Genomic DNA, 26888 nt, shown 5'->3' with positions numbered 1-26888 from the left:
TTCGTTGTCGTTACCTCCATCGCGTGCAATCCTCTTTCCTTTGCCCTTTATTGCCTTTTCTTTTCCTTTTTCTTGTGTTGGCTCCCTTCCTCCACTTGATCCACTGCTTCCCTTGTGAAGTTTCTTCAAGAGATTAGACATGTTATCAAGCTCAAGTAGGGAAAGGTGTTGTTTTGTTGGAGAAGTAAGATCTTCTAAGAATAGATCTTGAAAAGTAAGATTTTTGGGACAAGGAATAGCAGATCTTAGAGATAGGAGAGGAGATTAGTTTATGAAGAAAAATATGAGTCAGAGATGTAGATCTGAGAGGATGAGAAGACAGGTTGAAGATGAGAAGAGTTTGGAAGAAAGAAGAAGCTTAGGGGCTTGGGGTGTGGCCGACACGGCTTAGGCACGACCATGTTTTATAGACACGGCCAGGGTTAGGTAGCATCACACGCCCATGTAGATCTACACGGCCCTACCCCTTTCCTTCTCAGGTAAGTCTACACGGCCGTGTATGGAACACAGGCAATGCAAACTTCTTCTCGGTCTTGTTCACACGATTGTGTCCAAGACATGGCCAGATCCTTCTACTTTTCTAGAATTTCTGCACGACCATGTTGATTGGCACAGGTAGTGCAGCCTTCTTCTCTGGATTCATCACACGGTCGTACGTGGTACACGACCAAACACTTCTCCTCCCCTTGAATCATCACACGGTTGTATGTGATACACAACTGAGCACATCTCTTTCTTGGGCAGGTTCACACGGCCCGTGTTTGGTACACGGCCGAGTACTCCTTCTCCTCTATAAACTTTATAAGGTCATGTCTGGTACACGACCGAGCTCTGTTTAGCTCAACATGGATGATTTTACTCCTTTCTGACTTTTCCAATGCTTCCATGCCCATGAAATAATCATGGCCAGCTCATGGAAGCCAAATTATGACTTGAAAACAAAAGTAACAACAAAATAAAAATAGTAACTCAAATGAAAAGGAAAACTTGAATTGAAACAAACTAAAGAAACCCTTGGGTTGCCTCCCAAGAAGTGCTTGTTTAAGATCTTTAGATCGATCAATCTTCTTAATCTTTTTCTCATTTTCTTGCCCTAGGAGAGCAGATGTACTTTTCATTTTTATTGGGAGACCTTCTCCTAATATCACTTGTCGGATCATGTTCCTCATCTAGTGGCCTCCCGTGAGGATGAAAATTCCAATCCTCTAATTTGTAAGTGTCTGCATCACTGCAAACACTTGCTAACAAAGAAGAGACATGGTTAGAAAATTTGATAAATCATACTCCAACCTTTCTTTACCAATTACCAATGATATTTTATGATTTTTGACATCAATTATCGCTCTAGCTGTTGTAAGGAAAGGTCTTCCTAATATGATTAGAATCTTCGGGTCCTCTACCATGTCGAGTACCACAAAATATGTGGGAATTATAATCCCACCAACTTCTACCGGCACATCTTCTATAATATCCATAGGATACCTGCAAGAATGGTCAACTAATTGTAATGCCATGGTAGTAAGTTTAAAGTTTTTGAGACCTAACTTATTACAAACTGAATATGGAATGAGGCTAACACTTGCCTCCAAATCACAAAAAGCTTTTTTTTATAAATTCAACTCCTATATTGCAAGGAATATAAAAGCTTCCTGGATCTTTAAGCTTTGGAGAAATGTTCTTCTCGAATAAAGCGCTACATTCCTCGGTAAGTGTTATGGTCTCTATGTCTCCTCTTCTTCTTTTATTTGACATGATGTCCTTTAGAAATTTGGCAAACTTTGGCATTTGAAGAATTACGTAAATCAAAGGAACTTCAACACAAATTTCTTTAACTTTTTCCAAAAATCTGCCAAACTCTTTATCTTTTTTCAGCATAACTAATCTTTGAGGAAAAGGGACTACTTGGCTTTGAGGGTTAAGTGGAAGAGTCTCTTCAACCTTATTGGTACTCTCCTCTTCTTCTTGAATTTGAATGGGTTCAAGTGCTGGAGGAGAGAGCTCTTCTTCAGTTTTTATCCCTTTTGGAGCAGTCACTTGAGGATCTCCCAAGGTCCGTCCACTCCTAAGCTCAATTCAATTACAATGCTCTATTGGGTTGACATCAGGTTTTTCAGGAAATTGTCCTGGTGCTCATGAAGATGATGAAGCTAATTGGGAAATTTGGCTATCTTGAATCTTTTGATGCTTGACTGAATTATCCATTCTCTGAGTTAGCTTTAAAATATCTTGCTTCATTTCATTTTAATTGGAAATAATTTCCTCAAGCATTTTCTCAATTTTAGAAAACTCATAGCCTTGAGAAGATTGTTGTTGTTGTTGAAAATTTTGTTGCCCAGACTGAAAACCCGGTCTAACTCCCATGGATGATTCTTGTTCTTGATTATTTCTGTAGGAGAAATTAGGATTATTCTTCCACCCAGGGTTATATGTGTTGGAGTATGGATTGTTCTATCTATGATTGAAACCCATGATAGTATCACATTGCTCCAATTGATTGATTCGTGCAGAAATAGCTCCCAAAGGACATGAGTCTTAAGAATGTTCAGAACTTCCACAAGTTTCACAAGCACATACTATGGCATTGACCGTGTTAGAATTTGTTCCCATATTTTCTAACTTCTTAGTAAGAGCATCCAGTTTTGTAGTCATTAAAGTAACTGCATCCACATCAAACTTTCCTGATGCCTTTGTTGGATTTGAATAAGAATAGCCTTCACTTCTTTCTATTGCCCATTGATGATGATTCTGTGCTACACTTTCAATTATATCTTCAGCCTCATCTAAACTTTTATTCATGAGCGCTCCTCCAGCTGCAGAATCTAGGGACACTTTAGTATGATAATTGATGTCATTATAAAATGTGTGCAACACCAACCATTTCTCCAATCCATGATGTGGGCATTGTCTGAGCATATTATTGTATCTATCTCATGCTTTAAATAAAGATTCTAAGTCAGATTGTCTGAAGCTTATAATAAGATTTCTCATATGTGTTGTCTTGCTTGGAGGATAGAACTTGTCTAAGAATTGTTGCTCACATTGCTCCCAAGTGGTAATGCTATTTATAGATAAAGAATTCAGCCATTGTTTAGCTCTGTCTCGTAGAGAAAACCCAAACAATAATAGTCTCACTGCTTCAGAAGGTACACCATTCATCTTCATGGTACCGCATATTTCATAGAAAACTTCTATATGTTGATTTGGATCTTCATGCGGTCCTCCACCAAATTGATTTTGTTGCACCATATTTATTATCATAGGCTTGATTTCAAAATGATTAGCTTCAACAGAGGGTCTTGTTATGCTTGAACGGAACCCTTTAGCATAGGGTGCAGCATAATTCTTAAGTGGTTTATTTGCCATTTTTGGATGTTCTTGTTCTTCTTGTTGTCTTTGTGAGATTTTCCTTCTATGAAAGGTTCTATTTATTTCAGAATCAAGAGGAAGTAAATCTCTTGCAAAGTTAGATCTTTGCATACAAGAACAAGATTAAAGAATTTGATTCACAAAGAAAAGAATAAAGAATGTAAAGAATTTGGTTCACAAACAAAAAGAATAAAGAATGCAAAGAAAAATTTCAGAACATAATTAGAAAACTAGTTACAAGTTAGATGTAAGAAAAGAATAGAAAAGAAAAGCTTAGTCTAACTCAAATGATAATCTCTAATGTTATAGACACAGTCCCCGGCAACGGTGTCAAAAACTTGTTACGCACCACAAATGTACGGTTACATCGTCAGTAATAAGAGAATATCGAATCCACAGGGACTAGTTATAACCACTAAAGATGTCTCAAAGCGAATTAGCTAAAAAATCAATCAAAGAATTATATGATCTAAGTTCCAATTAGAAAATAGAAATAAAAAGGAAAACACAGAAAACTAGGTTTAATGAAGGTTCTAGGAGTTTTGGTTTCTTTGTGATACTCATCAATGTAATATGATCGACCAATCTTTAACCTCAATTGCAATGTATTTGTAAGAAGTCACCGGTTATTTCCTGCAGAAAACACCGGTCAAGGGACTCTTATATACACCCTAAACAATCAAATAATTATGACTCCTATGAAATCCGTTAATGGGGCAGCCCTGTCATGACGTCCCTCGGTCATACAACATAAAAATACATCACTAATCAATTTACATCAAGATATAGAATTCAGTTCACCTATCTATCCCACTTCTTTGTAGGTTCTTGCTTTACCCTTCAAGATGATCCCCTAAATGTCCGTTAACGGGGTAGTCCTATCACGACGCCCTCGGTCATACAATCTAGAGAATTACTCTACAAGATTCCACAAGAAATACAAACAATCAATCAAGAATGGTAATTAGATTCAAAACACAATAATCCTCTCAAGATTGAATTGATACAAAACATAACAATGTCATTGAAATAAGAAGATGGTAAATCCTTGAAATCTTACATCAGTTCACATCACAAATACTCCCTCCATCCTAGAACAAGAAGATTTACTCCATAATACAAAAGAAAAGAACCGAAGACAAGAAGATCGTAAACATTTTTATCCAAATCAAGATGATAGAAAAGAAATGCTTATCTAAAGATGACGAGTGATCTTCGGAACCAATTCTTGGTACCAGAGTCGAATCTTGGATGGAAACGTCTCTTGATCGCCGGCAAGATGTGGAAGAAAGCCTCAAGAATTGGATCTCCCTAAAGGGAGAGCCTCCCCCTTTCAAAGTGGAGAAAGCCCTTTATATAGAAGAGGGTGCTTGGGTGCCACATGGCCCATGGCACAACCGTGTGAATCTCACACGACCTTGCCTACTTCCTTCTCGGCCAGGGTCACACGGTCGTGTGACTCTCATGCGGTCGTGCCATGCTTTGTCTTGATTAGCTTGCATGGTCGTGCAGATCCACACGGCCTAACCAATCTTTATCTCTGGAAGTGTCACACGGTCGTGTGGCACACATGGCCATGTCATGCTTGGCCTCTGGAAAGGTTGCATGACCGTGTAAATATGCACGGCCGTGTTCTGATTGGCTTCAAAAGTGACACGGTCGTGCGGCTCTCACACGACCATGTCTTTCTTCTCCTCTGTTGAAGTTGTACGACCCTATCAGCTCCACACGGCCAAGGCCATTTTCCTTTGGCATGGCCATGTGGCACTCATGGCTGGTGTCGTTTTCCTTTGTTTGTTCATTTCTTTTCCAAATTTGACTCCTATAGATAGAAAGACACACGAGCAGATCTCTAAACAAAAAAGAGTAAATATGCTAAAAGTAAGCAAGTAGTATGGAAATGCATAGATAAAGCATACATAAAATATAGTAATGTGCGTCAAAACATACTAAACAAGTGTATATAATCTACGCACATCATGTATCTTCTTTTTCAGTCTCTTATTTTTTTTGTATGCAAGTGTTAGACTAATAAAACTGTAAAGTTTGAGAAGGAGTTTTATTTTTTTTTTTTTTACTATATAGGCTATTCATCACCCTCTAGCCGGTCGCCAAGGGACCAAAAAGAAGCTTGCTTACTCGAGTTCTCGTCAAAGTCTTCGAATGAAGACTCATCCCACATTGCTTGTAATGCCTTCTTTTCCCATTACTTCTTAGCTTCCTTCAGATTCGGACAGTTTGACTTGACGTGTCTTTTCTTATTGCATCCATAATAGGTGACTTTTGACTTGGTCTTTGTACTCAAAATTGAACTTGATTACTTCATCTTTGTTTGAATCACCTTCTTGATCTCTCGTTCAAATTTTTATGTCGCAGTTCTCCACATTTTGTCCGATCGCGTGGAGACCATTGAATAGGTCTTGGATCTAAGCATGTAGTTGGCTCGCCAATTCACTATCTTATATTTTTTTATGTTATATAACTTATTTAAAATTAAGTCGCATTTACTTATTCTTCTATTGGAGGTCCCCTCATGCAATTCGATTAACTTTTCCTATAGGTCCTACTAAATAGCTTTAACATCAGCTTAAACCTTCTTTATTATGTGAGGGTCTCAGTTGTCGCATGTCATCGATTTTCCAGTGTTGTCGAGTGGTAGTGAGAAGCCCGTTTAGATGATAATCCATATTTCAACTTGGGTCTTTAAATAATACTCCATTCAGCCTTTTTAGTATCTGAAATCCTCACCAAAGAAGGGGGTGGGTGTGCGGTATTGCAGCCTTCTTGATGGGCCATTTGGTATAATTGATCTTGCAAAACAAAAAAAAAATGTACCAAGACTTGGTCTTGGATTAGTGATGTGCGTAGATTTTATATATTTTTATGCATGTTTTGACGCACATTTACATATTTTGAGCATGCTTGATCTATGCATTTTTGACCTTCCAGTCTTCCTTTTAGCATATTTACTCTTTTTGTTCGGAGATCTGCTTTTGTGCATTTTCTGTACACAGGAGTCGAATTCGGTGAAGATTCTACATTCTTGGATAAAACTTATGAGCTAAGCAAGCGAGAAAGCACCTGGCCGTGTACCAGACACGACCCTGCATTGGTAGGAAGCTCTAGCCGTGTTGAGTTCAGAGGTTGTGTGACAGCAACAGCAAAGGAAGAAGTCCAGGCCGTGTGAACCTCACACAACCGTGTCAAGTTTTGAAGTAAACCAGAGTTCAATCCTTACATGGTCGTGTGGATCTACATGGTCGTGTAAGGTTTCCAGAGACTAAGAAGGCTCTGGCCATGGGTACCACACAGTCATGCAGGGTTCCTAGAGCTTAAAAGTGTTCTGGTCGTGTGCACCACATGGTCGTGCCAAGTTTTCATAAGCTGGGGCAGTCCAGGCCGTGTGGATCTACACGACCGTGCTTGGAGGTCTTGAAGAGAGTTGTCCACGGCCGTGTATCACACACGATCGTGTATAGATGGCAGAGAGGGGAAAGACTCTGGCCATGTGAACCTCACACGACCATACTTCGGGGCCGTGTGGTGCCCAAAAGCTTCCCTCTATTTAAGGCCTCCTTGGAGATTTGAAAGGGGATCTTCTCCCCTTTGGGAGAAAGCAAAATTTGGTGGATTCCTCCCATTCTTGGGAGGATTTTTGGGCGATCTAAAGGGAGATCTTGGCGAATTCGACTCCGGAAGTGAGGATTGGATCCGAAGATGGAGCTATATTGTAGATAAGTTTTTCTTTCTTTCCTCTTCTTGGATTGGGATTGAAGAATGCTTGTAATCTTCTTATCTTTGGTCTTCTTCCTTCATTTTATGGAGTAGAACTTGTTGTTCTAGGATGGAGGGAGTATTTGTAAGATAAATTGATGTAAACTCTTGTGGATTTGCCATTTCTTGTTTTCTATGATGTTGCCTAGTTTGTATCGATTGGATCTTGAATGATTAATTGTGATTAGGGCTTAATTCTCATTCTTGATTGATCATTTGGATATCTTATAGACTTAGTAGGGATAAACCCTCACTCGATTTTCCGAGGGATCCACGTGACAGGTGCAAGCCCGTGTAAGGACGTTTGGGGGATAATCTTAAAGGAAAAATGAGAATATTCAAGAGAGTAGGATATATTTTATAATTCAATCCTTGTATCTTTATGGGTTAAGAAGCTATGAACTTCTATGTTGATATCCGAGGGAAGTATAGTAATAGGTGCAATCCTGTGTAAGGACAACGTAGGTTCGTATCTAATTGATTACATTTAGGTACAATTTCAGTCCTAAGCCGGTGATCTATTGCAAGAGAGAACCGACAACCTTTTACAATTCTTAGACAATTGAGAAATAAGAATTGGTAAACCATATACATTCAAGAGATCTTACAAAGAAACCAAAACTCCTAGAACCTCCCTTTATCATAACTCAAACCCCCAAATTCTTGTTTGTTACTCTTCCATTTTAAATTTGTTTTTCATCCTTAGCATTTGAAACCAATTGATTAGTTGTTTAGCTAATTCGCTTTGAGATATTTCTAGTGCTTATTCCAGTCCTTGTGGATACGATAATCTTTTATATTATTTGCGACATTTTCGTACACTTGCGGATCGTAACAATTAGTAGATTATAGTTGTGGAAAAATTAGATGGGAATCTCACTACATCTTTTAGGAAAGTTGTGATAGCCTTTACGAACCACTTCCAATTGCAACTTGACATAAGGGTAGATAGATCTTCCTTTCTACATGAGTGTATGAAACATGGATGAGCTTTTATGTATTCCCTCCAATGAAAAAAATCAAAGAGACCTTTTTGATATTGATGATCAGAGGGTGTTTGGTTCAGATGGATATAACTCTAAGTTCTTCAAGCATGCTTAAGATATAGTTAATCCGGTCTTTGTGGTTGCTATACAATAATTTTTCTGCACTGGGAAGCTATTATGGAGATGGAATCATATCTTGAGCGTACTTGTTCCTAAGTCGACACGTGTTAGTAAAGTGTCTGACAATCTACCTATATCTTGCTGTATGATTTTCTATAAAGTTATTTCTAAGATATTGCCAAGCATGATCTCAGGCACAATGGATCAAAATCTACACCAGTCTCAAGTGACGTTTGTGTAGGGCAAGTTTATCTCTATAATATTCAGTTAGCCCAAGAACATTTTAAAAGATATGACATGAAGAGGATATCACCCAAATACATCATGAAAATTGATCTCTAGAAGGTTTTTGATTATGTGAATTGGGACTTCTTGTGAGATGTTTTGCTAGACTGAACTTTCTATTGTTGTTTGTGTCATGGATCATGGCTATCAATGGAGGCACCTATGGGCACGTCAGATGGGCTAGAAAACTGAGGCAAGGAGATCCATTATCACCTTATATTTTAGGGTTTGTATAGAGATCTTTGTAAGACAACTATAGAGGTATACCATAAGAGCATAATTCAACTATCATCCTCAATGTGGTCATCTCAGACTAGCCCATCTTGCCTATGTGGATGATCTTCTTCCATTTAGCTGAAGTGATGTAGCTTCTATTGGTATCCTGATAGATTGTTTACTAGATTTTGGTGCAATGGTAGGACTTCAAGTTGATAGGCTAAAGTCAAATATTTTTCTTACTAGAGTTGCAGACTCAGCACATCACTAGCTACTTACCATCACAAGTTTTCAAGAGGAGATCATGCTTTTCAGATATCTGGAGAATCTACTAGTTGCATAGCGTCTTTGACTCTCTGACTACAACCCACTACTGGACTTCCTAGGTCAGTGGATTAATGTTTGGTCATGAAAGACTTTATTTTATGCTAGTAAGGCACAATTGATCATGTATGTCCTACAAGTGGTTAAGTTCTTTTGGCTTTCAATTCTTCCTATCCCCATGGCCATCATTGACCGCATTTATAGCATCTACAGGTCTTTTTATGTGAACGTTAAAATACGCATCGGTGTCATGGTCAGATATGTGTAGACCTAAAGATAAGGGTGAATTGAATTTTTGTGGCCTACGAGCTTGGAACCTTACCCTTCTATCTAAGGTGCTCTAGCTAGCAGATACATGCCAAGGAGGATGCCCTATGAATCAAGTGGGTGTACCACACCTACTTGAGGAGAGTGGATATCTAGACTTGGGATATGGTGCGCTTAGATTCTCTCCTAATCAAGTGGCTATTACATATCCGAGATTGCATCCTATCGGTTGTTGGGTAGTCGATGAATGATACATAGAGAATGGCAGATGGGTTTAAGCAAGATGGTAGAGTGGCCAAGGCCTATGATTTCTTTAGGTAGGTTGACCCTATGAATCCCTAAGTGTGGATGGTGTGGAAGTTTTACATTTAACCCATTCATGCAATTACGATTTGGATGTTGGCATAGACCTGTCTTCCGACTAGAGACAATCAAGACTATCTAGATGATCGATAATATACTTTTTGTAAACATGTGCTAAAGACATAGGAGCATATATTCTTTAGATGTCCACCTATCGCAGATTTATAAAAGAGGATCAAAGTTTAGTTTCATATGGGACAAGAGATGTCTATATACCGACGAATGCTTGAGGTCTATGGGCTCTAGAGGTAGACGAAGACTAATGAAGACCAAGCATCTTATTTTGTCTTCTTTGATTCACCTTGTATAGAGAGCACGTAATAATAGTTTCATTAGTGAGAGTATATATATATATATTTTAACTTATAAAAAAAAATAAACAAGCAAACGAACAAGTACTTCTATGTGTTTCCTACACCCTATGAAGTAATATGCATTTTTTTAAAAAAAAATTGAACATTTTAGATTAATGTAACAATTTTGATCAAAAATATTACATGGATAAAAACTAACCAAAACTCACAAACAAAAAATCATATGCGTCCCTTAGATCTTATAGATTCATTATATACAATCTTTTCAAAATTTAGAATATTTTAGGTTCATCTAAAAATTTTAGGCAGACCTGTTATATGGATTTATACTAGTCTAAATTCACAAACAAGAGGCATTCTTCGGGCCTTATAAAGTCATTATTTGCATTCTTTTTAAATTTTGAATATTTTGGATTTATATAGCAATTTTAAATAATAATTATGGATAAAATTATTACACGTATCTGAACTGAAATTCACAAATAAATAGAATTATGCATTTCTGGTACCCCACAGAGTCATTATATATTTTTCTTTTCTAATTTTAGAATTTTAGATTCTTGTAATAATTTTAGCCAAACGAACATGATCCTAAAGAAGTAAAAAAAAGAATAACGAGTGAGTAATTTAAAAAAATATAGGGTAGAAAGTGCGATTTTGAATGAATAATTATTTAAAAAAATATATGCGTGAAAATATAGAAGAAATAAAAAGAGAAATACTTGAAGAAAAAAATGATAAAGAGATGAGTTAATAACAATTAATTTTTTACCATAATCTCTTACGCTAACTGTACACACCTGATTGCAACATAACATATTTTATTCATCCTTTAGGGAGTATAAAATGAAGTTGAGGTCCGTCTTAAGAAGATGCTCAATTCTGAAGCACTACGTCCATGGCTGAACACCAACCCCTCCTTGCAAAGGAGCAAAACCTTGTCGACCATGGCGGATCCAAGCCCACCTCCTTCCTTCGCTCTCTGGCCAGGCTTCTTCTCAAATCCCTCATGTGGCTCATCTTCATTCTCTGGGTCGTTGTAATATTTTTCTTCCCCACCCACACCGTCAGGGGTTTGTTCTCACGATGGGCAAAATTAACCGAAAGCACCCTTTTTGGGATCACAGGCAAACCGTTCTTCTGCTCTTGGATTTGCCTTCGATGCAGATGTTTTTTTTTTTTTGCTATAACAGATAAGTATAAATTGCAGGAAGTATCTTCCTTGGTTTCAGCGGACCGATCCTTGTCATCACCCTTCTCGCGTTTGTCTACATAATTGCTTTCCCAAGATGCCAATTTGAGTACGCGTATGAATTTTTTGATTGAATTCCTGTTGTACGTTTGCGAGATTTTAGAATCGATGATGGCTTCTTTAATTATCAGGAAGAATAGTGGGAAGTTACCCAGGTTTCGTCTTTGGACATTTCCGGTTATTGTGGACGGTCCTTTTGGTGTTGTTTCTGCTGCTGAGTTTATAGGGGTACTCTTGTTTTCAATCTATATTTTGTGGACAGTCACTGCTCGTATCATCGAGAACCAGAGCACAGTTTCGATGTTGCCCTTGCCATCAAATGAGAAACTGTATGTTAGCTTAACAGTTTTGTTTATAAGTGCAATTTTGTTTCTTGTATAAATTCTTCATTTTTAATGATGGCTTATAACACAAAATTTTAGGTGTGCACATTTGTGTAAAGATTAAAATGGTTCGTATAATCCTCAAAGCTCCAGTTATTTGATAAGAATCTAATTTATGTATAGAATATCAAAAGGGCTAGATCAACTTGCCTATTTTGAATCAGATTAATCTATGTTTTGACTTTCTTGTCTGGATGATTGAAAGAGAGAACACTTGACCAAGTGGTTTACATGCAAATAAAACCACACCAGGATTGGAGAAGCTATCAATAAAGAAATAATTGAATGGCTCTAATTGAACTCCTGTTCCATGTTCCAATTTCTTGTTGAAGAATTTAATGGCTTATGAAACACTCAAAGCATATAATCAAACTCCCATTCCATGTTCCAATTTCTTGATCTAGTTGGATGCCCTTTTATGAGAAGCTACGAACCTTTTGAAGCATGTTACGGAAAGATAATTATCGGAACATGATATAATTGAAGAGTAAAACAACCCTCAAAGATCTCATTGCAATCTTGTTGAAATAATTCTCGATGACGCTAATTATTTGGGTTCATAACAGTATGCAGTATCATAAGATGTTTCTATATATTTCATTGTCTATTGTTTTTAAGCAAATTTATGCTAATTCAATGTGTTCTTCACCTCTAATTTAGGAGTTTTTTCAAACTTATAGGTACTTTTTCTTGGAGATTACTGGGGCTCAGTTCGGCTCAATAGGGTTGTTTTGCTTGGTGTTTTTGTTTTTTCCAGTTGCCAGGGGTTCCATTCTTCTTCGTTTAATAGACATCCCTTTTGAGCATGCTACTAGATACCATGTGTGGCTTGGACATCTCACAATGGTTATATTTACCATACATGGCCTCTTCTATGTGGCTGCATGGGCACTTGAAGGGCGCCTCCTACAGCAAGTGAGTTTGTCTATAGTGAATTTTTTTTCACCTAACAACATCACTATAGCACCTATACATACTTTAGATATTGCTTTTATTGAATCCTTTATCACTATCAAAATTGCTATCTATTTGGGTGATGTTTGCTTCCTATGGAATAGAGAATTTTACTTTGATAAAAATATAAGAAACAATCTAGTTTAAAGGCATACCTAGTATAATGCCTATGTTTTAAATAAAACACTTATTTAAATAAGATTAGTCATTTATATAGAACTAAACTTGTTTAGGGTTTTTATGTTGAGTATAACATAGCAATGTTTTCTCCCATTCCTTAAATTTGACATAGTATTAATGTTACTTTTTTAGAATTTTCCAAAGAGATATCCCGTGAGTCACTAACCTAGCCCTTATCCTCCTAATCCTTTTATCTCCTTTCCTCTCATCCTCATGTATAGCACATGTGGAGCTCCGCTAGGGACGCAAAATGGCCTCGTAAGAATGTCATACAAGATAGCTAATGTGTCGCAAATCGCAAGTACACGGTCATCGTCAAGTAATAAAAGTATTGATCCCACGAGGACTGAAAATGGAGTACCGGTCTTTAATGTAAAAATAGTTATCTAGAGAATCTGAATGTTATGAAGGTCTTTAGAAAATAGAGAAAATCGCGAGGAAAAGTTTCTAGAGAGAAAATCTGATCTTAAGAAGTGATCCTAGGACTTTAGTTTCACCACAATGACTGTAGACACCCTAACCTATATTTGGTTTCGTAATTCTCATCGGTTGTTTGCGTAGGTAGACAATCCCGATTTACCTGATGTGAGCTTTTGGAACTACGACGGTGTATACGCCCAAACGCGATGTCTACTTTTAGGGCAACATTGTTGAAGAACCACTTTCTCATAGAGGCTCCTGTCACGATGCCCCATGATTCTCGAGTTGCCTTCCCTTACTAAGTAACACCGAATTGAGACGAACCCATTAAGCTCCGTGAAAGTCTAGGGAATCCTCGTGGTAACCCAACCTACTTTCGTGACTGACCCCCACGTTTCGGTATTCTACAGGTTGGACGATTGAGTTCACCTTTCGGTCCTTCCCTGCACCCCTTGGGATATGAAAACACGCTTTTGACGTCGAGTTTGTGTATGCACAGTGGAAACGGACCACAAACAATTAAATCATAGATATTAAGAAACACAAATATATCAAACCATGGAAAGAAAATGAGTGTCTACATATCAAAGGGATACTCCCTAGTAAAAATACCATATGAAAATTCTTATAGTAGGGCCACACGACTGTGTGAAATTCTAAGCTTCGGTAGGTACTGGAACACAACTGGGCCATGTGAAGTTCTGGGACCTCGGTAAGAGTTGGCGCACGACCGTATGGAATTGTGGGACCTCCAACAGACACGTTGTATGGCAGTGTGAAAAACACACGGCCAGGCGGTGTGGAATTCTAGGACCTCCACGGCTACTCAGTCTTCATTCTTTTTCGTCCCGAGGAATACGCTCGTGTCTTGGAACATGGCTAGAGCATAATCCTTGCTTGATGTTTTCATTCCAAGGTTCCTATTATTCCCTTTTAGCTCTGATTCTTCATCCACAATAAAAAAGCAGAAGAGCAGATCTCTGAACAAGCAAGTAGTGAAACAATACTAAAAGGGAACAAGCCATGCAAAATATGCCCTTAGAATATCACAAGATGAGTGCAAAATACTAATAAAAATCCTATATGAAATACACTCATCAATAGCATCCTCACCTCTACTGCTAATAAGCAACCTTGTCCTCCATTATCTCTATCTATCGACACTTTATTTTCTAGTGTTGTGGTATTGATAAATTTCTTTCACCTCCAAAGTTTTTAAGTTTTTTGGATCTTACATGGAAGATATGATTTTTGGTCATTGTAATGTTGACATGCTATCATAATTATGATAGATGGTGAAGATTAATTTTGTTGCAAATTTGAAAGATTTTTCTTAACCAATCAAATGCATGTGTTGCATCAATAGCTATTGCTAGCATAATCATACCCTATGAAGTTTAAGTTAAGGGGATGATTTGTGTTATAATCATACCTTAGGTTATCTAAGTTGACGGGGAGATTGTTGGTGCAGTCATCCCCTAAGTATGGATGAATTTGAGGTAATTGATTTTTTCCCCCTAATTTATGTTATTCTAATGAATGTCGAGAATCCAGAGCATGAACTCGATAGGAACTATAGGTGTAGATGTGGATGGCTTGGTAGATGGAAGAAGTACACAAATGGGTCAAGATGACTGCATACTTGACAGATAGAAGAATTCCAACTAGGTTATATGACTAGATACTTGAAGATGGATGAAGGTCAAATAGCTCAAGGCTAATTAGATATTTTGCACACCTGAAAAAAGTGTCAGGTGTTGATAGAAATGGAAGAGGTCTTTGGTAAAAGAAGTTTTGGAGGCAACCTCTTAGCAAATTTATTGTGGAGTAGGTAGCTTTTTGTTTTACAAGTGTTGAGAAAGATACACATGTCTATGAAGATGTTGGGTTAATGGTTCAATGATTAAAATAAAGTTGGATTCAAAAGTAGGTCAAGGTAGGGGAGCTTGAATACTTCTAAAGGCTAAATGCTTGTTGAGAAAGACTCGAGGGAGGAGAATCATTAGCATGAAGACATGTGAGATGAGAGTATGAGTGAATGTGATTTTGGGTAAAAAAAAATTCTACATAGCTATGTGCTTGAGTAGAGAATAGGTATTTTGGATCCAAGTTAACAAATAAACTCAAAGTCGAGTAGATTTAGTTGATTAGTAGTTGAGTCAACCCGGTAGTTGACCATAAAAGGTCTACTCGAGAACAAAAACATTATGTTCTAACTAGAGTTGATTGAACTAAAATTCAATTGACTAATATTTATTGAGTTGACTCAACCAGAATGGTTGTGAGTTAACTCAAGACTTGTTATTTGCAAGCTTAGGTTCATGGTGACAAGATTTGAGTGGAATCACCTAAAGCCAATTCATCAACAAATAGGTCGCATTTAGGTAAGTTGATTGAGCATTAATTGAGTTGACTGATGACATAATCATTAGAAGAAAAGGTTAAGGAATTATCTAGATGAGTTGACTAACAAAGGTTGGGGTAGACTGTTATAAATTAGAGTTGACCGAAGACATAGTTATTAGTTGAAAAGGTTAGTGGTTATCTAGTTGAGTTGAGTTGACTGATGCTTTTTAAAGTCAATTGATATCGTTTTGAGTCAATTGATGAAGATTTAGTTGATTGGATAAACTTTGATTCAATTGGAGAAGAAATAGTTGTTACAAATAAATTTTCAAATTTAGTGTTTTAGTCTACTATTAAGTAAATTTGGGTCAACTGAGTCTTGCATATCGCAAGTATAAATAAGAGAGTGATACAACTTCAAACTTCATCATCACAAGCTCTCAATCTTCTTTCTCTTCTTTGTTGTTACTTTCCAGAAGTGTGCTTGAGGACCTGAAGGAGAGGTTTCTCTAAAATGGTTTATTTTCTTGTTTTCAGTTGTTATTTTCTTTTGTGCTTTAATTTCCATATTTTTATAAAGCGACAAATAAAGATTTTTATATGAGGTTTCTCCACCTACTAGATAGAGAACTTTATCTTTTATGGAATTTCGAGAGATGACTTACCTTACAAGTCAATAGGTCATAGAGTAGAACTACGAATCTGAACTATGTTAGAATCTTGACTTATTAACAAAAGATCTTGAACGAAAACTTTGTTAGTGTAATCGTATCCCAAGTGGTTGTGTTTGACCTTGGGTTTTCTTGGGTTTTGATGTTTGTGGAAAGGGTTTATGTTAGGTGGTTTATGTTAGGTCTAACTAGATCTGATATGTGTGTGTTTGAATTGTGTAGAGACTTGACAAAACACACAATGAACTTGAAGAGCTTGTGACTTGACAAGGTTAAGTGATGATGATGATGATGATGATGATGATGATGACTTAGTGTGGCCAAGGTGACTCGCTAAGTAACTTGGATGTCCATATAGATCAAAGAAGGTTGCATGAAATAATCGAGGGACCACAGGATAAGAAGCACTGAGATGGTGATGGAGCAGTTCGTGGAGCATGACATGGCAAGACTAAGTTGGCAACTATGTAGACTAAGTTGGCAACTATGTAGACTAAGTTGGCAACTATGCGGCTTAAGGTTCGTAGAGATCGAAAAAGGATGATATAAAACATCTGAGGGGCCACAAGATGAGGAGCATTAAAGTACAACATTGATGATAATGGTGAAGGTGAACTACATATGTGAAGTATGAAGTATGACATGTGGAGCAAGCCGATGAATTGGTGCATCCGAGGGATGAGTAACATGATAGGAGATGACCATAGTGACAAAGTTAATTTGTAGATGGTAAGCTTTGCTTGTTATTTATGAAAGATTAAAGATCTACTATTGGGAGAGGGCATATCTCAACTTTGGAGAAACTCGATCATGATCATCGTAGTCGGGTTCGATTCTACTGGAACTAAGTCCAGACAGAATGTTTCTGTTGGGGGTTCTGTTGACTAGACAATCGACTGATCTGTGGTGGGTGAGTTGACTTTAGGCCTTTCCAATGTCTTCTCCTTAGCCTTCCTCTTAATCTTCAAGTGTATGTTCATGTTGTCAGAGGCTTTTCTATAAAGGAAAAAGATAATGGGCTTTCTGAGAGTGACTCATTGGTGAATCGTAGGTCGTGGAGTAGGAACGAGAATTCCAAACCATATTATATGCCTGCATTAGCATTGTGGTATGCTTAAATTCTTGAGTGTGTTTTTATTCTGCTGCTAATTGATCGTGTGACCTCACTAACCATTAGCAATAGTAATATAAGAAGTATAATTGTTATCAACCCTCCTCTAGGCTTTGGTACTTGTGAAGAAAGGAAGGTACCAACTTAAGTCTTAATGTTCAACACTTTTTCAAATAATGGCTAACAATTTACCACTATCTGGCAATCTCTAACCAAGAGAAGAAGAAGGAAGAAGAAAAAGCAAGTACAAGCGAAAAACTTGTATGAAATTTGTGCAAAGAAGATTTACAAGATAATTCAGATGCTAAAGGCTTGGATACAAAATAACGCAGGGTTTCAACATTTATACAAACACTACGATCACTATATAAATTCACTTTAATTTAATGCAATAACTATCAATATATATGTGGATCAGAATTGTCTATAAACATTAAGATTCATTAACTATCTTGTTTAAAGAACACTGACATAACAGAAGACACTTCAACATTTGTTTCACACAATTCTAGTTTGCTTTTTCAGTTATTTGGCTCATACATAAATAGTTGTAGTCACTTTAACATTTTGAACTCATGGTTTGCTTGTTCCTGTTTATTAAACCATAAATTTATCAACCAGTTTAAGATTTTGGAATTAATGTTCATCAATAAATGCTTCAATATAATGAAACTAACTTGTAATAAGAGAGTTTTTTCTTCTTCCTTTATTTCAATCAATTTAACATTGCTGCAGCTTCTAGAGTGGAAGGAAGTGGGTGTTGCCAATCTCCCAGGTGTTATTAGTCTGCTAGCTGGTTTATTTATGTGGGTTACATCATTTCATCCTGTGAGGAAGAACTACTTTGAGCTCTTCTTTTACACTCATCAACTGTATGTGATCTTTGTTATATTCCTAGCCTTGCATGTTGGGGACTTCGTTTTCAGCATAGCTGCTGCTGCAATTTTCCTTTTTGTACTGGATCGCTTTCTTAGATTCTGTCAATCAAGAACAAATGTGGATGTCCTTTCAGCAGTTTGCAGACCATGTGGAACTGTGGAACTTGTTTTCTCAAAACCAGCAAGTAAAATTCCTTAACTCTTTAATTGTGAAGGTTAACTCTTTAATTGTGAAGGTCATCATTTATCTCTGCTCTTTATATCGAGAATACTCTCTCTGTCTAAAATATTAAAAAAGAGTCAATAATTACTTTGAGATGCAGAGTAGATTAAGTCATTTAAGAGAATGAGGATGCATGGAATTGGATAGCATAGATGTAATTTGATAAATGATTAGCTAAGTGTTGATTAGTGATATACTGATATTGGGCTAAACCACAAGAGGAGAGATGGTTCTTAACTTTTCCCTTTCAGCTTGAGAAGAATGTTATCTTTTTTCAATGTCCCAATAAAGTCCAAACTGAGAATATTTCTTGATCTAAATATCCTGAACTATTTCCTTATTAGAACGCAAAGTTTATCTTTTAAGAAAATTATCAGTAGTTTAGATCGTTTATACCTCTTTGCTGATCCAAATTAAATTAACAGTATTGAAAGAGGGGCATAAAAATGAGCCCCAAATCACATGCTAATAGACCCCTCTAGACTTAAACAGCCATAATATTACCCATTTTTTCTGATATCTATTAATTTGGATTGTTATAACTTTTGCCACTCAATAGGTTCCCAAGTCAACAGCCCAAAGTTTAATCCTAAAAATGACAAAGTATAACTAATTCTACTATGACATTAATTATTAGAAATCCACTAATTTGATGTTTAATAACCTCGTGCATAACATGCAGTAGGTTAAGTATGATAATAAACTATTTCTTTATTAAATACAAAAGATAATAGACTATTCATCTCAATTAGCAAACCATTGGCAATGTGTGACTAAATCTAAATGTTGTAATAATTTCCTCTAAAATTGATTGGTCTTATAGTTTTATTAGCTCTCCTGTGGTTTCCTAATGAGCACTTGGTTAAACTATGCAGGCCTTCGGTATAATGCACTAAGTTTTATTTTCCTTCAAGTTCGAGAGTTGTCATGGCTGCAATGGCATCCCTTCAGCGTTTCCTCCAGTCCAATGGATGGTAGCTACCATCTATCTATTCTTATAAAAGTTCTTGGTGAATGGACAGACAAACTGTGTTGCCTAATCACGGATTCACCAGAGCAACAAGAAAGTAACATTAACTCAAAAGCTAATAAGATAACTGCCTCTATTGAAGGACCTTATGGTCATGAGGTACCATACCATTTGATGTAAGTCTCTCCTGTGACTTCCTGTGACAGATTAACATGAAATACTCCTAGTGAACCCCATTTTTTAATTTTACCAAGTCTTGGTTTTACTACTACATCCATAAACAATTTCCATTCCCTTGTAAATTTTTTTTTTCAAAATGAAACAACAAAGAATAAGGGCATAAAAGAAGGTAAAGTAAGACATTTTATATATACAATATCAAATACAAGCCATCTGCAAAAGAAAACAAAAGATTTTCACACAACTGATTATTTACTAACTCCCAGGTACAAGAATCTTATCTTGGTAGCTGGAGGAATTGGCATTACACCATTTTTGGCTATTATAAGTGACATATGTTGGCGAATCAATGAAGGCAAACCATGCCTCCCCCAGAATGTGCTTGTTATTTGGTCTGTAAAGAAATCCAAGGAGCTTTCTCTTCTTTCAGTTCTTAATGAACAGTGCATTTCATCATCTTGCTTTGACAAATTGCATCTGGATCTACTAGCTTATGTCACTCAAGAATCTGAACCTCCATTGGTACTACTCAGTCTATTAAACTGTTCTTTTTTCTTGATAATTGTTCTACTTTCTATGTTCTACATCTTAATTATTTCAGGAAGAGGGCAATCTTGTTCATGAAGATGTGAAGCCTGCCTCCATCTTCACTATCAATGGAAAGAGCATGTCATGTTTGGTTGGCACAGGGAACACCTTTTGTTCTGCAATATACTATGCAGTATCTACACTCGGCTTCATTCTGCTATTTGGTTTGGTGGAAAAATACTATATAGGTCCTTTTGGAATTCATGCGTGGTGGTATCGTGGGCTCTTGTTTACTCTATGCATGGTTGCTGGTGCTGTTGTTTTTGGAGGAATTGTATTGTTCTTATGGAACCACTGGGAGAAGAATTCAGGTAATGCAAAGTGGATTGAAAAGGATGAGAACAAAAGTGTGCTGCATAGTGAGGAAAGCACCCTGCCTCATGTCGATTTTACAAGCATGCTTTCCCCTCAATATGGACGCCGACCAGATTTCCATGGTAAGGTTTCTACTTCTTGCACGACTCTTTGTTATACTTATGGATGTTAATTCTATAGTTCCATCAAACTACACTAAACACATGCATATACAAACTAAAGGAGGTCTGTCGCATGGTGCAAAGGTCGCCAAAGGAACCCTTTATTAAGCACATATACATACACGGGTTCCTTTCTTAAGAGTAAAAAAATTTGAGATAATTAAATGATTAGTTTATCAATCTTAACATAATATTGATGTCTTATGTTGTTGTGCTTGGATTGGATCTGTCATCCAATCAGTTGATCTACACTCAGGGGCTTTTATATTGTAATTGTTAAGAGAAAACTGTGTATCAGACACCACGGAGTTATTGATTTATATAGAGAAGGATATACACTATAATTACAATAATACCTCTAGTTATTATGTTACAATATTCTAACAGTAAGAAAGAATGCCTTTTGAAGTACTTAGTGTAGGCTTTCTTCATATTATCTAGTCATATATTTACTTAGTATTTGAGGTAGTGGGTTAAATACATAAGCTGTATTCTCTTCAATTAAAAAGAAATATTTTTCTCCCAACTTTAATAATCAAAGTACAATTGTTACGTTTCCTAATAGTTTGAGCTTTTGAAGGATATCAATTAATCAATTTTAATCCATTTTATCTGAATAATTGATACATTAATGTCATTCATAACACATATTCGTTTTGCATAAATCCAAGACTATATTAGTAAATAATGAAGATTACACACTTCCTCAAAACTAGATAGTATTGTAGTGGAGAAAAATCCATTTGAATAAATAGATGACCTAGTTCAGATAAAATGGATAAAGTTCAACAAATGGAACTGTGCGGATGCATTCCGGATCACGTAATGATTTTAACTTATTTTGTGCCACTAAAATTCTATATCATCATGCCAAATTTATCCATATTAACCCAAATATTTGAGATTTGCTAGATAAGTTTTCTACCTCCCCTTTATTGAGCCCTTTTGCAAGCCGATATCACTAATGACTCTTAAATTAATTAATTTTTTTATTACATTAATGAATATTTTATATGGCCTCCCTTCACCTTTTCACATCCCTCTTGAATAAATTCAATTGTTCTAATTACAAAATCTATTGAACATCTTTGAAAATGTTAGCATTATCTCAATCTATTTTCTTATGAAGAATATGATAATGTGTATGACGATTATAATTTTACAACAATAAATTAAAAAAAAATCTATATTAGATTTTGTAATCTAGAAAAAACTTACAATAACATCCCGAGGGAAATTATATACTACAAGAGTTCCCTATAAGGAAATTATAATAGAGTTTCGAGATAATTCTACATAAAAAAAGGTGTTTGTGTAGCATATAGTCAAAGTATTAAATATATATATATATATAAGAATGTAATGATAAGAATGAAGACTCCAGGTAGATTAATCGAACAATTTCTTATAAGGATGGGGTTATATCAAAGATCAACTTTAATTTCATATTTTTTTATGCTAGTCATGGATGAACTCACTGGACAAAGCCAAGACATTTGAAAGAGTAAATGTCAAGCTTAAATTTTAGCGGACATATTAGAAGTAAAAGGTTTTAAGTTTAGTAGAGTAAAGATAAATATCAAGAATTTAAATTTAGTAGTAGTAAATGTAGCAAGATAGTTATTACGATAAAAATTGATGAGTTCCCTATAAATGATAGTTTTGAGTATCTAGGAGTATTTTTATAAAATGATAAAGGATTTGATAGAGATATTTTACATAAGATATAAGTAGGATGATTAAAATGGAGGAGGATGTCAAAGTGTTCTTTGTGATTGTAAGGTATCACTAAATTTTAAAGGGAAGTTTTATAAAACGGCGGTTAGATATGCTATATTATATGAAATTGAATATTGGACTATGAGTGAGCATATGAGCAAAAGATGAAATTTACAAAGATTAGGATATTAAGATGGATATATGGACATACAATGATAGATAAAAAATAAGAATATTTGAGAAAAAGTCAGGATTGCACTTATTGAAGGGAAACTCCAAGAGTCACATTTAAGATGGTATAAATATATACTTAGGTGACCAATAAATGCCACAATTAGATGATATGAGATTGATAAATACACATTAATTGAGGAAGGAGAGCAAAGAAAAAACGGTTAGCAACTATAAAATAAGATAAAATTCATTTAAATATAGATGAGAAATATAGTGGACAATCGAGTCCAATGGCATAAAAGGATCTATATAGTTGACTCTACTTGATGGAATAAAAGTTTGGTTGTTGTTATATTGAAGTACACCTAATTGCTTTACTTACTAGTATTTTTATTTTGTTAACTCCACACATTAATCTTAGCATTCTGATCCATGCTATATTAATGTTTTAAGTGTTATACTTCTTAATAACCTACCTGACACTTCAATCCATAAGTAAAAAAATCCCTAATTGTTCTTGTTGAAACCAGTATACGGAGGGGGTGAATAGATGAAAACTAAAAATGCAAGTTTTTAAACTCAAGTGTATGGTTAATTTCGCGGAGAAAATAAGAATGCAACAATTAAGAACTTGAACCAATGCTAACACATCAATTTAAGTGATTTGGAAGTTTTAGTTCTAGCTCTATAGCTTATGGCTCATTCGGTGAGTCACTCCTCAAATACCACTATATTTTCTCCTTTCATAAGTAAAAAAATCTTTTACATTTCTTTTGCTTACAAATAAGACAATAATAAGCATAAGTAAGAATGGAAAAAGCAGGAAGCTTAAAGGTAGAAACCTTAAGCTGAACAATAAAATGAAGACTATAAAAGAACAAGACAAGAGCATTTGATGTTGAGAATGAACACTTTCAGTAGTTTTAGTTATCTTCACAAGCACCCGTTGGTCCCAATTTATAGCCTTTAAGTAAGCTACATTTCATTCTCAAAATAGTTGCTCTGCACGAAAACAATTGACTTGACTCATGCTTTTACCATTGATTGAATCCTTGGTTGCGTCAGCCTTCTACCTTACAACAAGTACTTTAATTGACTCAATTAATTTCTAGTTGACTAGGGCACTACATCACCTGATCCATTTAACAATCTTAGCATTTTTTTTATTACATTGATAATCTTATTATCAAGAAACTAGTCAATTGCCTCATGATCTTGCCTAAGTTGACTACTGCCTAGTCGACTCCACCCTAAATATAAACAATCTATTTGTGAGAAAATTAGCATGAGTTGACTCACATGTAGTAAATTGAAGGTTGCAGCTAATTCAATTCAACCTTTAGTCATTTGGGTCATCGGCTACAATCAATTCTAAGGTTGAGTCTTTGCCAAAGTCAAGTTTAACTTGAAACTAAATTATAGGTTTACTTGACTCTCACAACTCACCATGAGTTGTCTGCCAGGAGGCCACGCTTGGACTTCTTCATATGCCAAGAAGTCTTGCATCCGGATCTTATGTGCTAAGAGGCCACTACCTTCAAGTCTTCCTCATTTACTAAGTATCTCGTTTAACCCACCTAAGCTTCCAATCACTAAGCATTACTCTTGACCTTCTTGGACTTCCATCTGCAAAGTATCCGGTCCTTGATTTGCTCGGACTTTTTCAGTCAACTTGGATCTACTTAGGCTTTATGCCTTGCACCTAAAATACCTTATTAAGTAATCTTGCACCTGCACACTCAACAAACCTCATCAGTAAACACCATATATTTCCAACTTAAACATTTACTCAAACATCAAAACCACTTGGTTGAACTCAACCGTCACTTAGATGTGATTGCACCAACAATCTCTTAAACATATTAATCTCCCCTAATATCATTCAATTGGCCGACTAGAACATTTGGAGCATAATTGCACCAACAAATGTTTTTCATTTCGCTCACTCACATGTGAGATTGTAGATATGCTTGACCAATAATTGTAGTTCCTTCATTGACTGATTCCATAAAACTTGGCACACCTTCATGGTCTCCTCCTTTGTGTTATAGCTTCTCCTCATTTGTGCCAAAATTGAAATCCTAGCTTCATCAAATTTCATCATCAGCTCCATTCTAGGTATGCTTCCTCATCTCTTACACATCTTCTTCCTTTTCCTCTAACACGGACATCCTCTTCTCCTCTTTGTTCACACCTCTGATACTAATATTGACATTGATGACATCATCTTGAGCCAGACAAGGACCTAAACTTTAGCTCGCCTTGAGATTTTAATTCGTGATCATACCATAGCTTTTAAAACTTTTCTTTTAGTCAAAAGGGAATACAACCATTGCACAAGGTTCCACATGCACCTTTCTAGTTTGACCATTGATTTTTTTTTGTGCCTTTTAATGATTTGTTTTCCCATTGATTATTTTCTTGTGATTAAAATGCTTTAAATATTCATTTTTAGATCTCTATATTTTAAACCTGTAGTTTCTAAACTTTTGTCCATAATTCTAGCTTAATTACATTCTTGGCATTAACAAATATCATCAGTAAAAAAACATAAATTAAGGGATTCATCTTGAACATAATTTGTTAGTTCATCTTATAGACTAATGTAAAAAATAGTTATTTAGAGTTGACTCTTAACGAAACCCCACAAATATGAAAAAAAAAAATCATGTGCACACTTTCAATATCTTTAATACTAATGACAACATTATCATATTTTTTTTTTATCACATCACTATAATTAGTAGATGTTTCATTCTTCTAAAGTTCACCTGCATAGTAGTTTGAGGCTTCTATCATATGTTTTTTCTACTAATTAATTCAACAAAAGTCAGTATATTATTTGAAAAAAAAAATTTATTGGTGATCCCACTCCAAATTCTGTGTACTACCAAACTTCTGAAAGTTCAGTTTTTTTGTAAGAAACAAACGTTAAACTCTATCAGTTAATTTTCTTCCCTCAAACTATCCAACTCTCAGAACCTTAAAACTTTCAGGGAGCAAAATGTCAGTTAGCATTGTTAAAGGATTCCTGTTATTGACACTTTCAACAAGTGAAAATATACACAAGTTCTAGCTTGCAAAATGACTGCTATATCTACAACTAACTTATTTCTTTTTATCTAGATTTATTCAGTTTGTTTGTGAAGGAAAAGGAATTCATAGATGTGGGTGTCATTGTATGTGGACCACCGGGCCTCCAGATTAGCGTTGCAAAAGAGGTCAGGTCGCTGAACATCAAGCGCAAAAGGAATCAGGCAATCTTCCATTTCAACAGCCACAGCTTTGACTTCTAGGTAATTTTCCATTTGAACTAAAAGTCAAATGGAAGACATGATGCAGTAAGTACATCATTAGTATGCCAGATTTATGTACAGGATCAGTGGTCAGTCTGCTAGTTGCTACTTTGCATTTTGAGCTTTGGCTACTCCACTACAAGATAGGGAAGTTTCTGGGATCCACCAAGAATTATTTCTTCTATGTTCAAGCTGGATCTTGTCTTTCTAATTGTATATTATTTAGTTGGATGGATCTATAATATCTACCATAGATAGTGAATATTGTTTAGTTATACCATAGTGTTTTTGTTGTAAAAAAATAGTATAATTGTGAACATTTTACCAAAATTACTATATATGTAATAAAAAATAGTATAAAGTGTACATCATATGAACTATAAAACCAAGAAAAATAGACATTCAAATTCCAACAAAATTACTTAGTGCTAGTTGAGACACATGTGTCGTTATCCGCGAACTTGAAAGAACATAAACAGAAACACACATTTCTATATTTGTTCCTATTCTCTTTTTGACAAGTTAATGATCTCCAACAAGTGTTTCGTACTACAGTTGACATTTTGATATTTGTTCCTATTCTCTTTTTGTTCAATCAAGGATTTACTACTGAAATATATGTGTTGGACCTTCCTAAACACTATTTCTATATTCCACACACCACCACCATGTTGGCGCACATTCTGCTTTGCCACATCAAGTAAAGCATAGAAGAGACACCTAAAAGGCCTCCTTTGTTGATCCGGCTATCTCTGAAATACCGCTATCTCTAAAAAATAGTATAATTGTCCGATGCCTTGGCTTGTCATTCCCATAATACTGATGATGAACCCACCTCATCCAAAGAGAGCCTTCTTCCATTGTATATTCCACGAGGATTTCGATAGTAAGGTTGATATCCCCCTTCTTTTGCAAAACACATTGTTTTCCTATTCTCCGTAGTGCATACAGCTGGCAATATAAAAAGTTGATAGGTAACGGAGTCTCAACAAGAATTGAGCAGTCTTCATTGACAAAGATCAATATTTTTTGTTCGTATCACTTATTTCGAC

General features: G+C 35.8%; 1 protein-coding gene and 1 pseudogene across 2 annotated transcripts; both read left to right on the top strand.

Moving 5' to 3' along the window:
* Nucleotides 1-2884: 2884 nt before the first annotated feature.
* Nucleotides 2885-2999, top strand: LOC121974043 (annotated as a pseudogene).
* A 7870-nt stretch (nt 3000-10869) lies between these two features.
* On the top strand, nt 10870-26169 carry LOC121969920 (ferric reduction oxidase 7, chloroplastic-like). Of its 2 annotated transcripts, none has more exons than XM_042520240.1 (9): nt 10870-11142; nt 11226-11322; nt 11399-11596; nt 12331-12565; nt 18068-18395; nt 19309-19579; nt 19850-20105; nt 20185-20608; nt 25667-26169. In XM_042520240.1, the coding sequence occupies exons 1-9, from the start codon at nt 10914-10916 to the stop codon at nt 25834-25836; spliced, it is 2208 nt and encodes a 735-aa protein (XP_042376174.1). In that variant the 5' UTR covers nt 10870-10913; the 3' UTR covers nt 25837-26169. The 2 variants fall into 2 exon arrangements, with proteins under 2 accessions (XP_042376174.1, XP_042376175.1); XM_042520241.1 differs by having other exon boundaries at nt 10871-11142; nt 11226-11316.
* The last annotated feature ends 719 nt before the right edge of the window (nt 26170-26888 follow it).

This window comes from Zingiber officinale, chromosome 4A (assembly GCF_018446385.1).
Source record: "Zingiber officinale cultivar Zhangliang chromosome 4A, Zo_v1.1, whole genome shotgun sequence".
Lineage (NCBI taxonomy): Eukaryota > Viridiplantae > Streptophyta > Magnoliopsida > Zingiberales > Zingiberaceae > Zingiber > Zingiber officinale.
Note: the sequence above shows the minus strand (reverse complement) of the source record. Positions and strands in the feature narration are given on the sequence as shown.

What these genes read in the sequence shown, in the direction of transcription:
- LOC121969920 (XM_042520240.1), top strand. Translation starts at nt 10,914, where the DNA reads ATGGCTGAACACCAACCCCTCCTTGCAAAGGAGCAAAACCTTGTCGAC. An exon ending in AAGGGCGCCTCCTACAGCAA is followed by an intron (nt 12,566 to 18,067) that starts GTGAGTTTGTCT and finishes ACATTGCTGCAG; the next exon opens with CTTCTAGAGTGGAAGGAAGT. An exon ending in AAGAATCTGAACCTCCATTG is followed by an intron (nt 20,106 to 20,184) that starts GTACTACTCAGT and finishes TAATTATTTCAG; the next exon opens with GAAGAGGGCAATCTTGTTCA.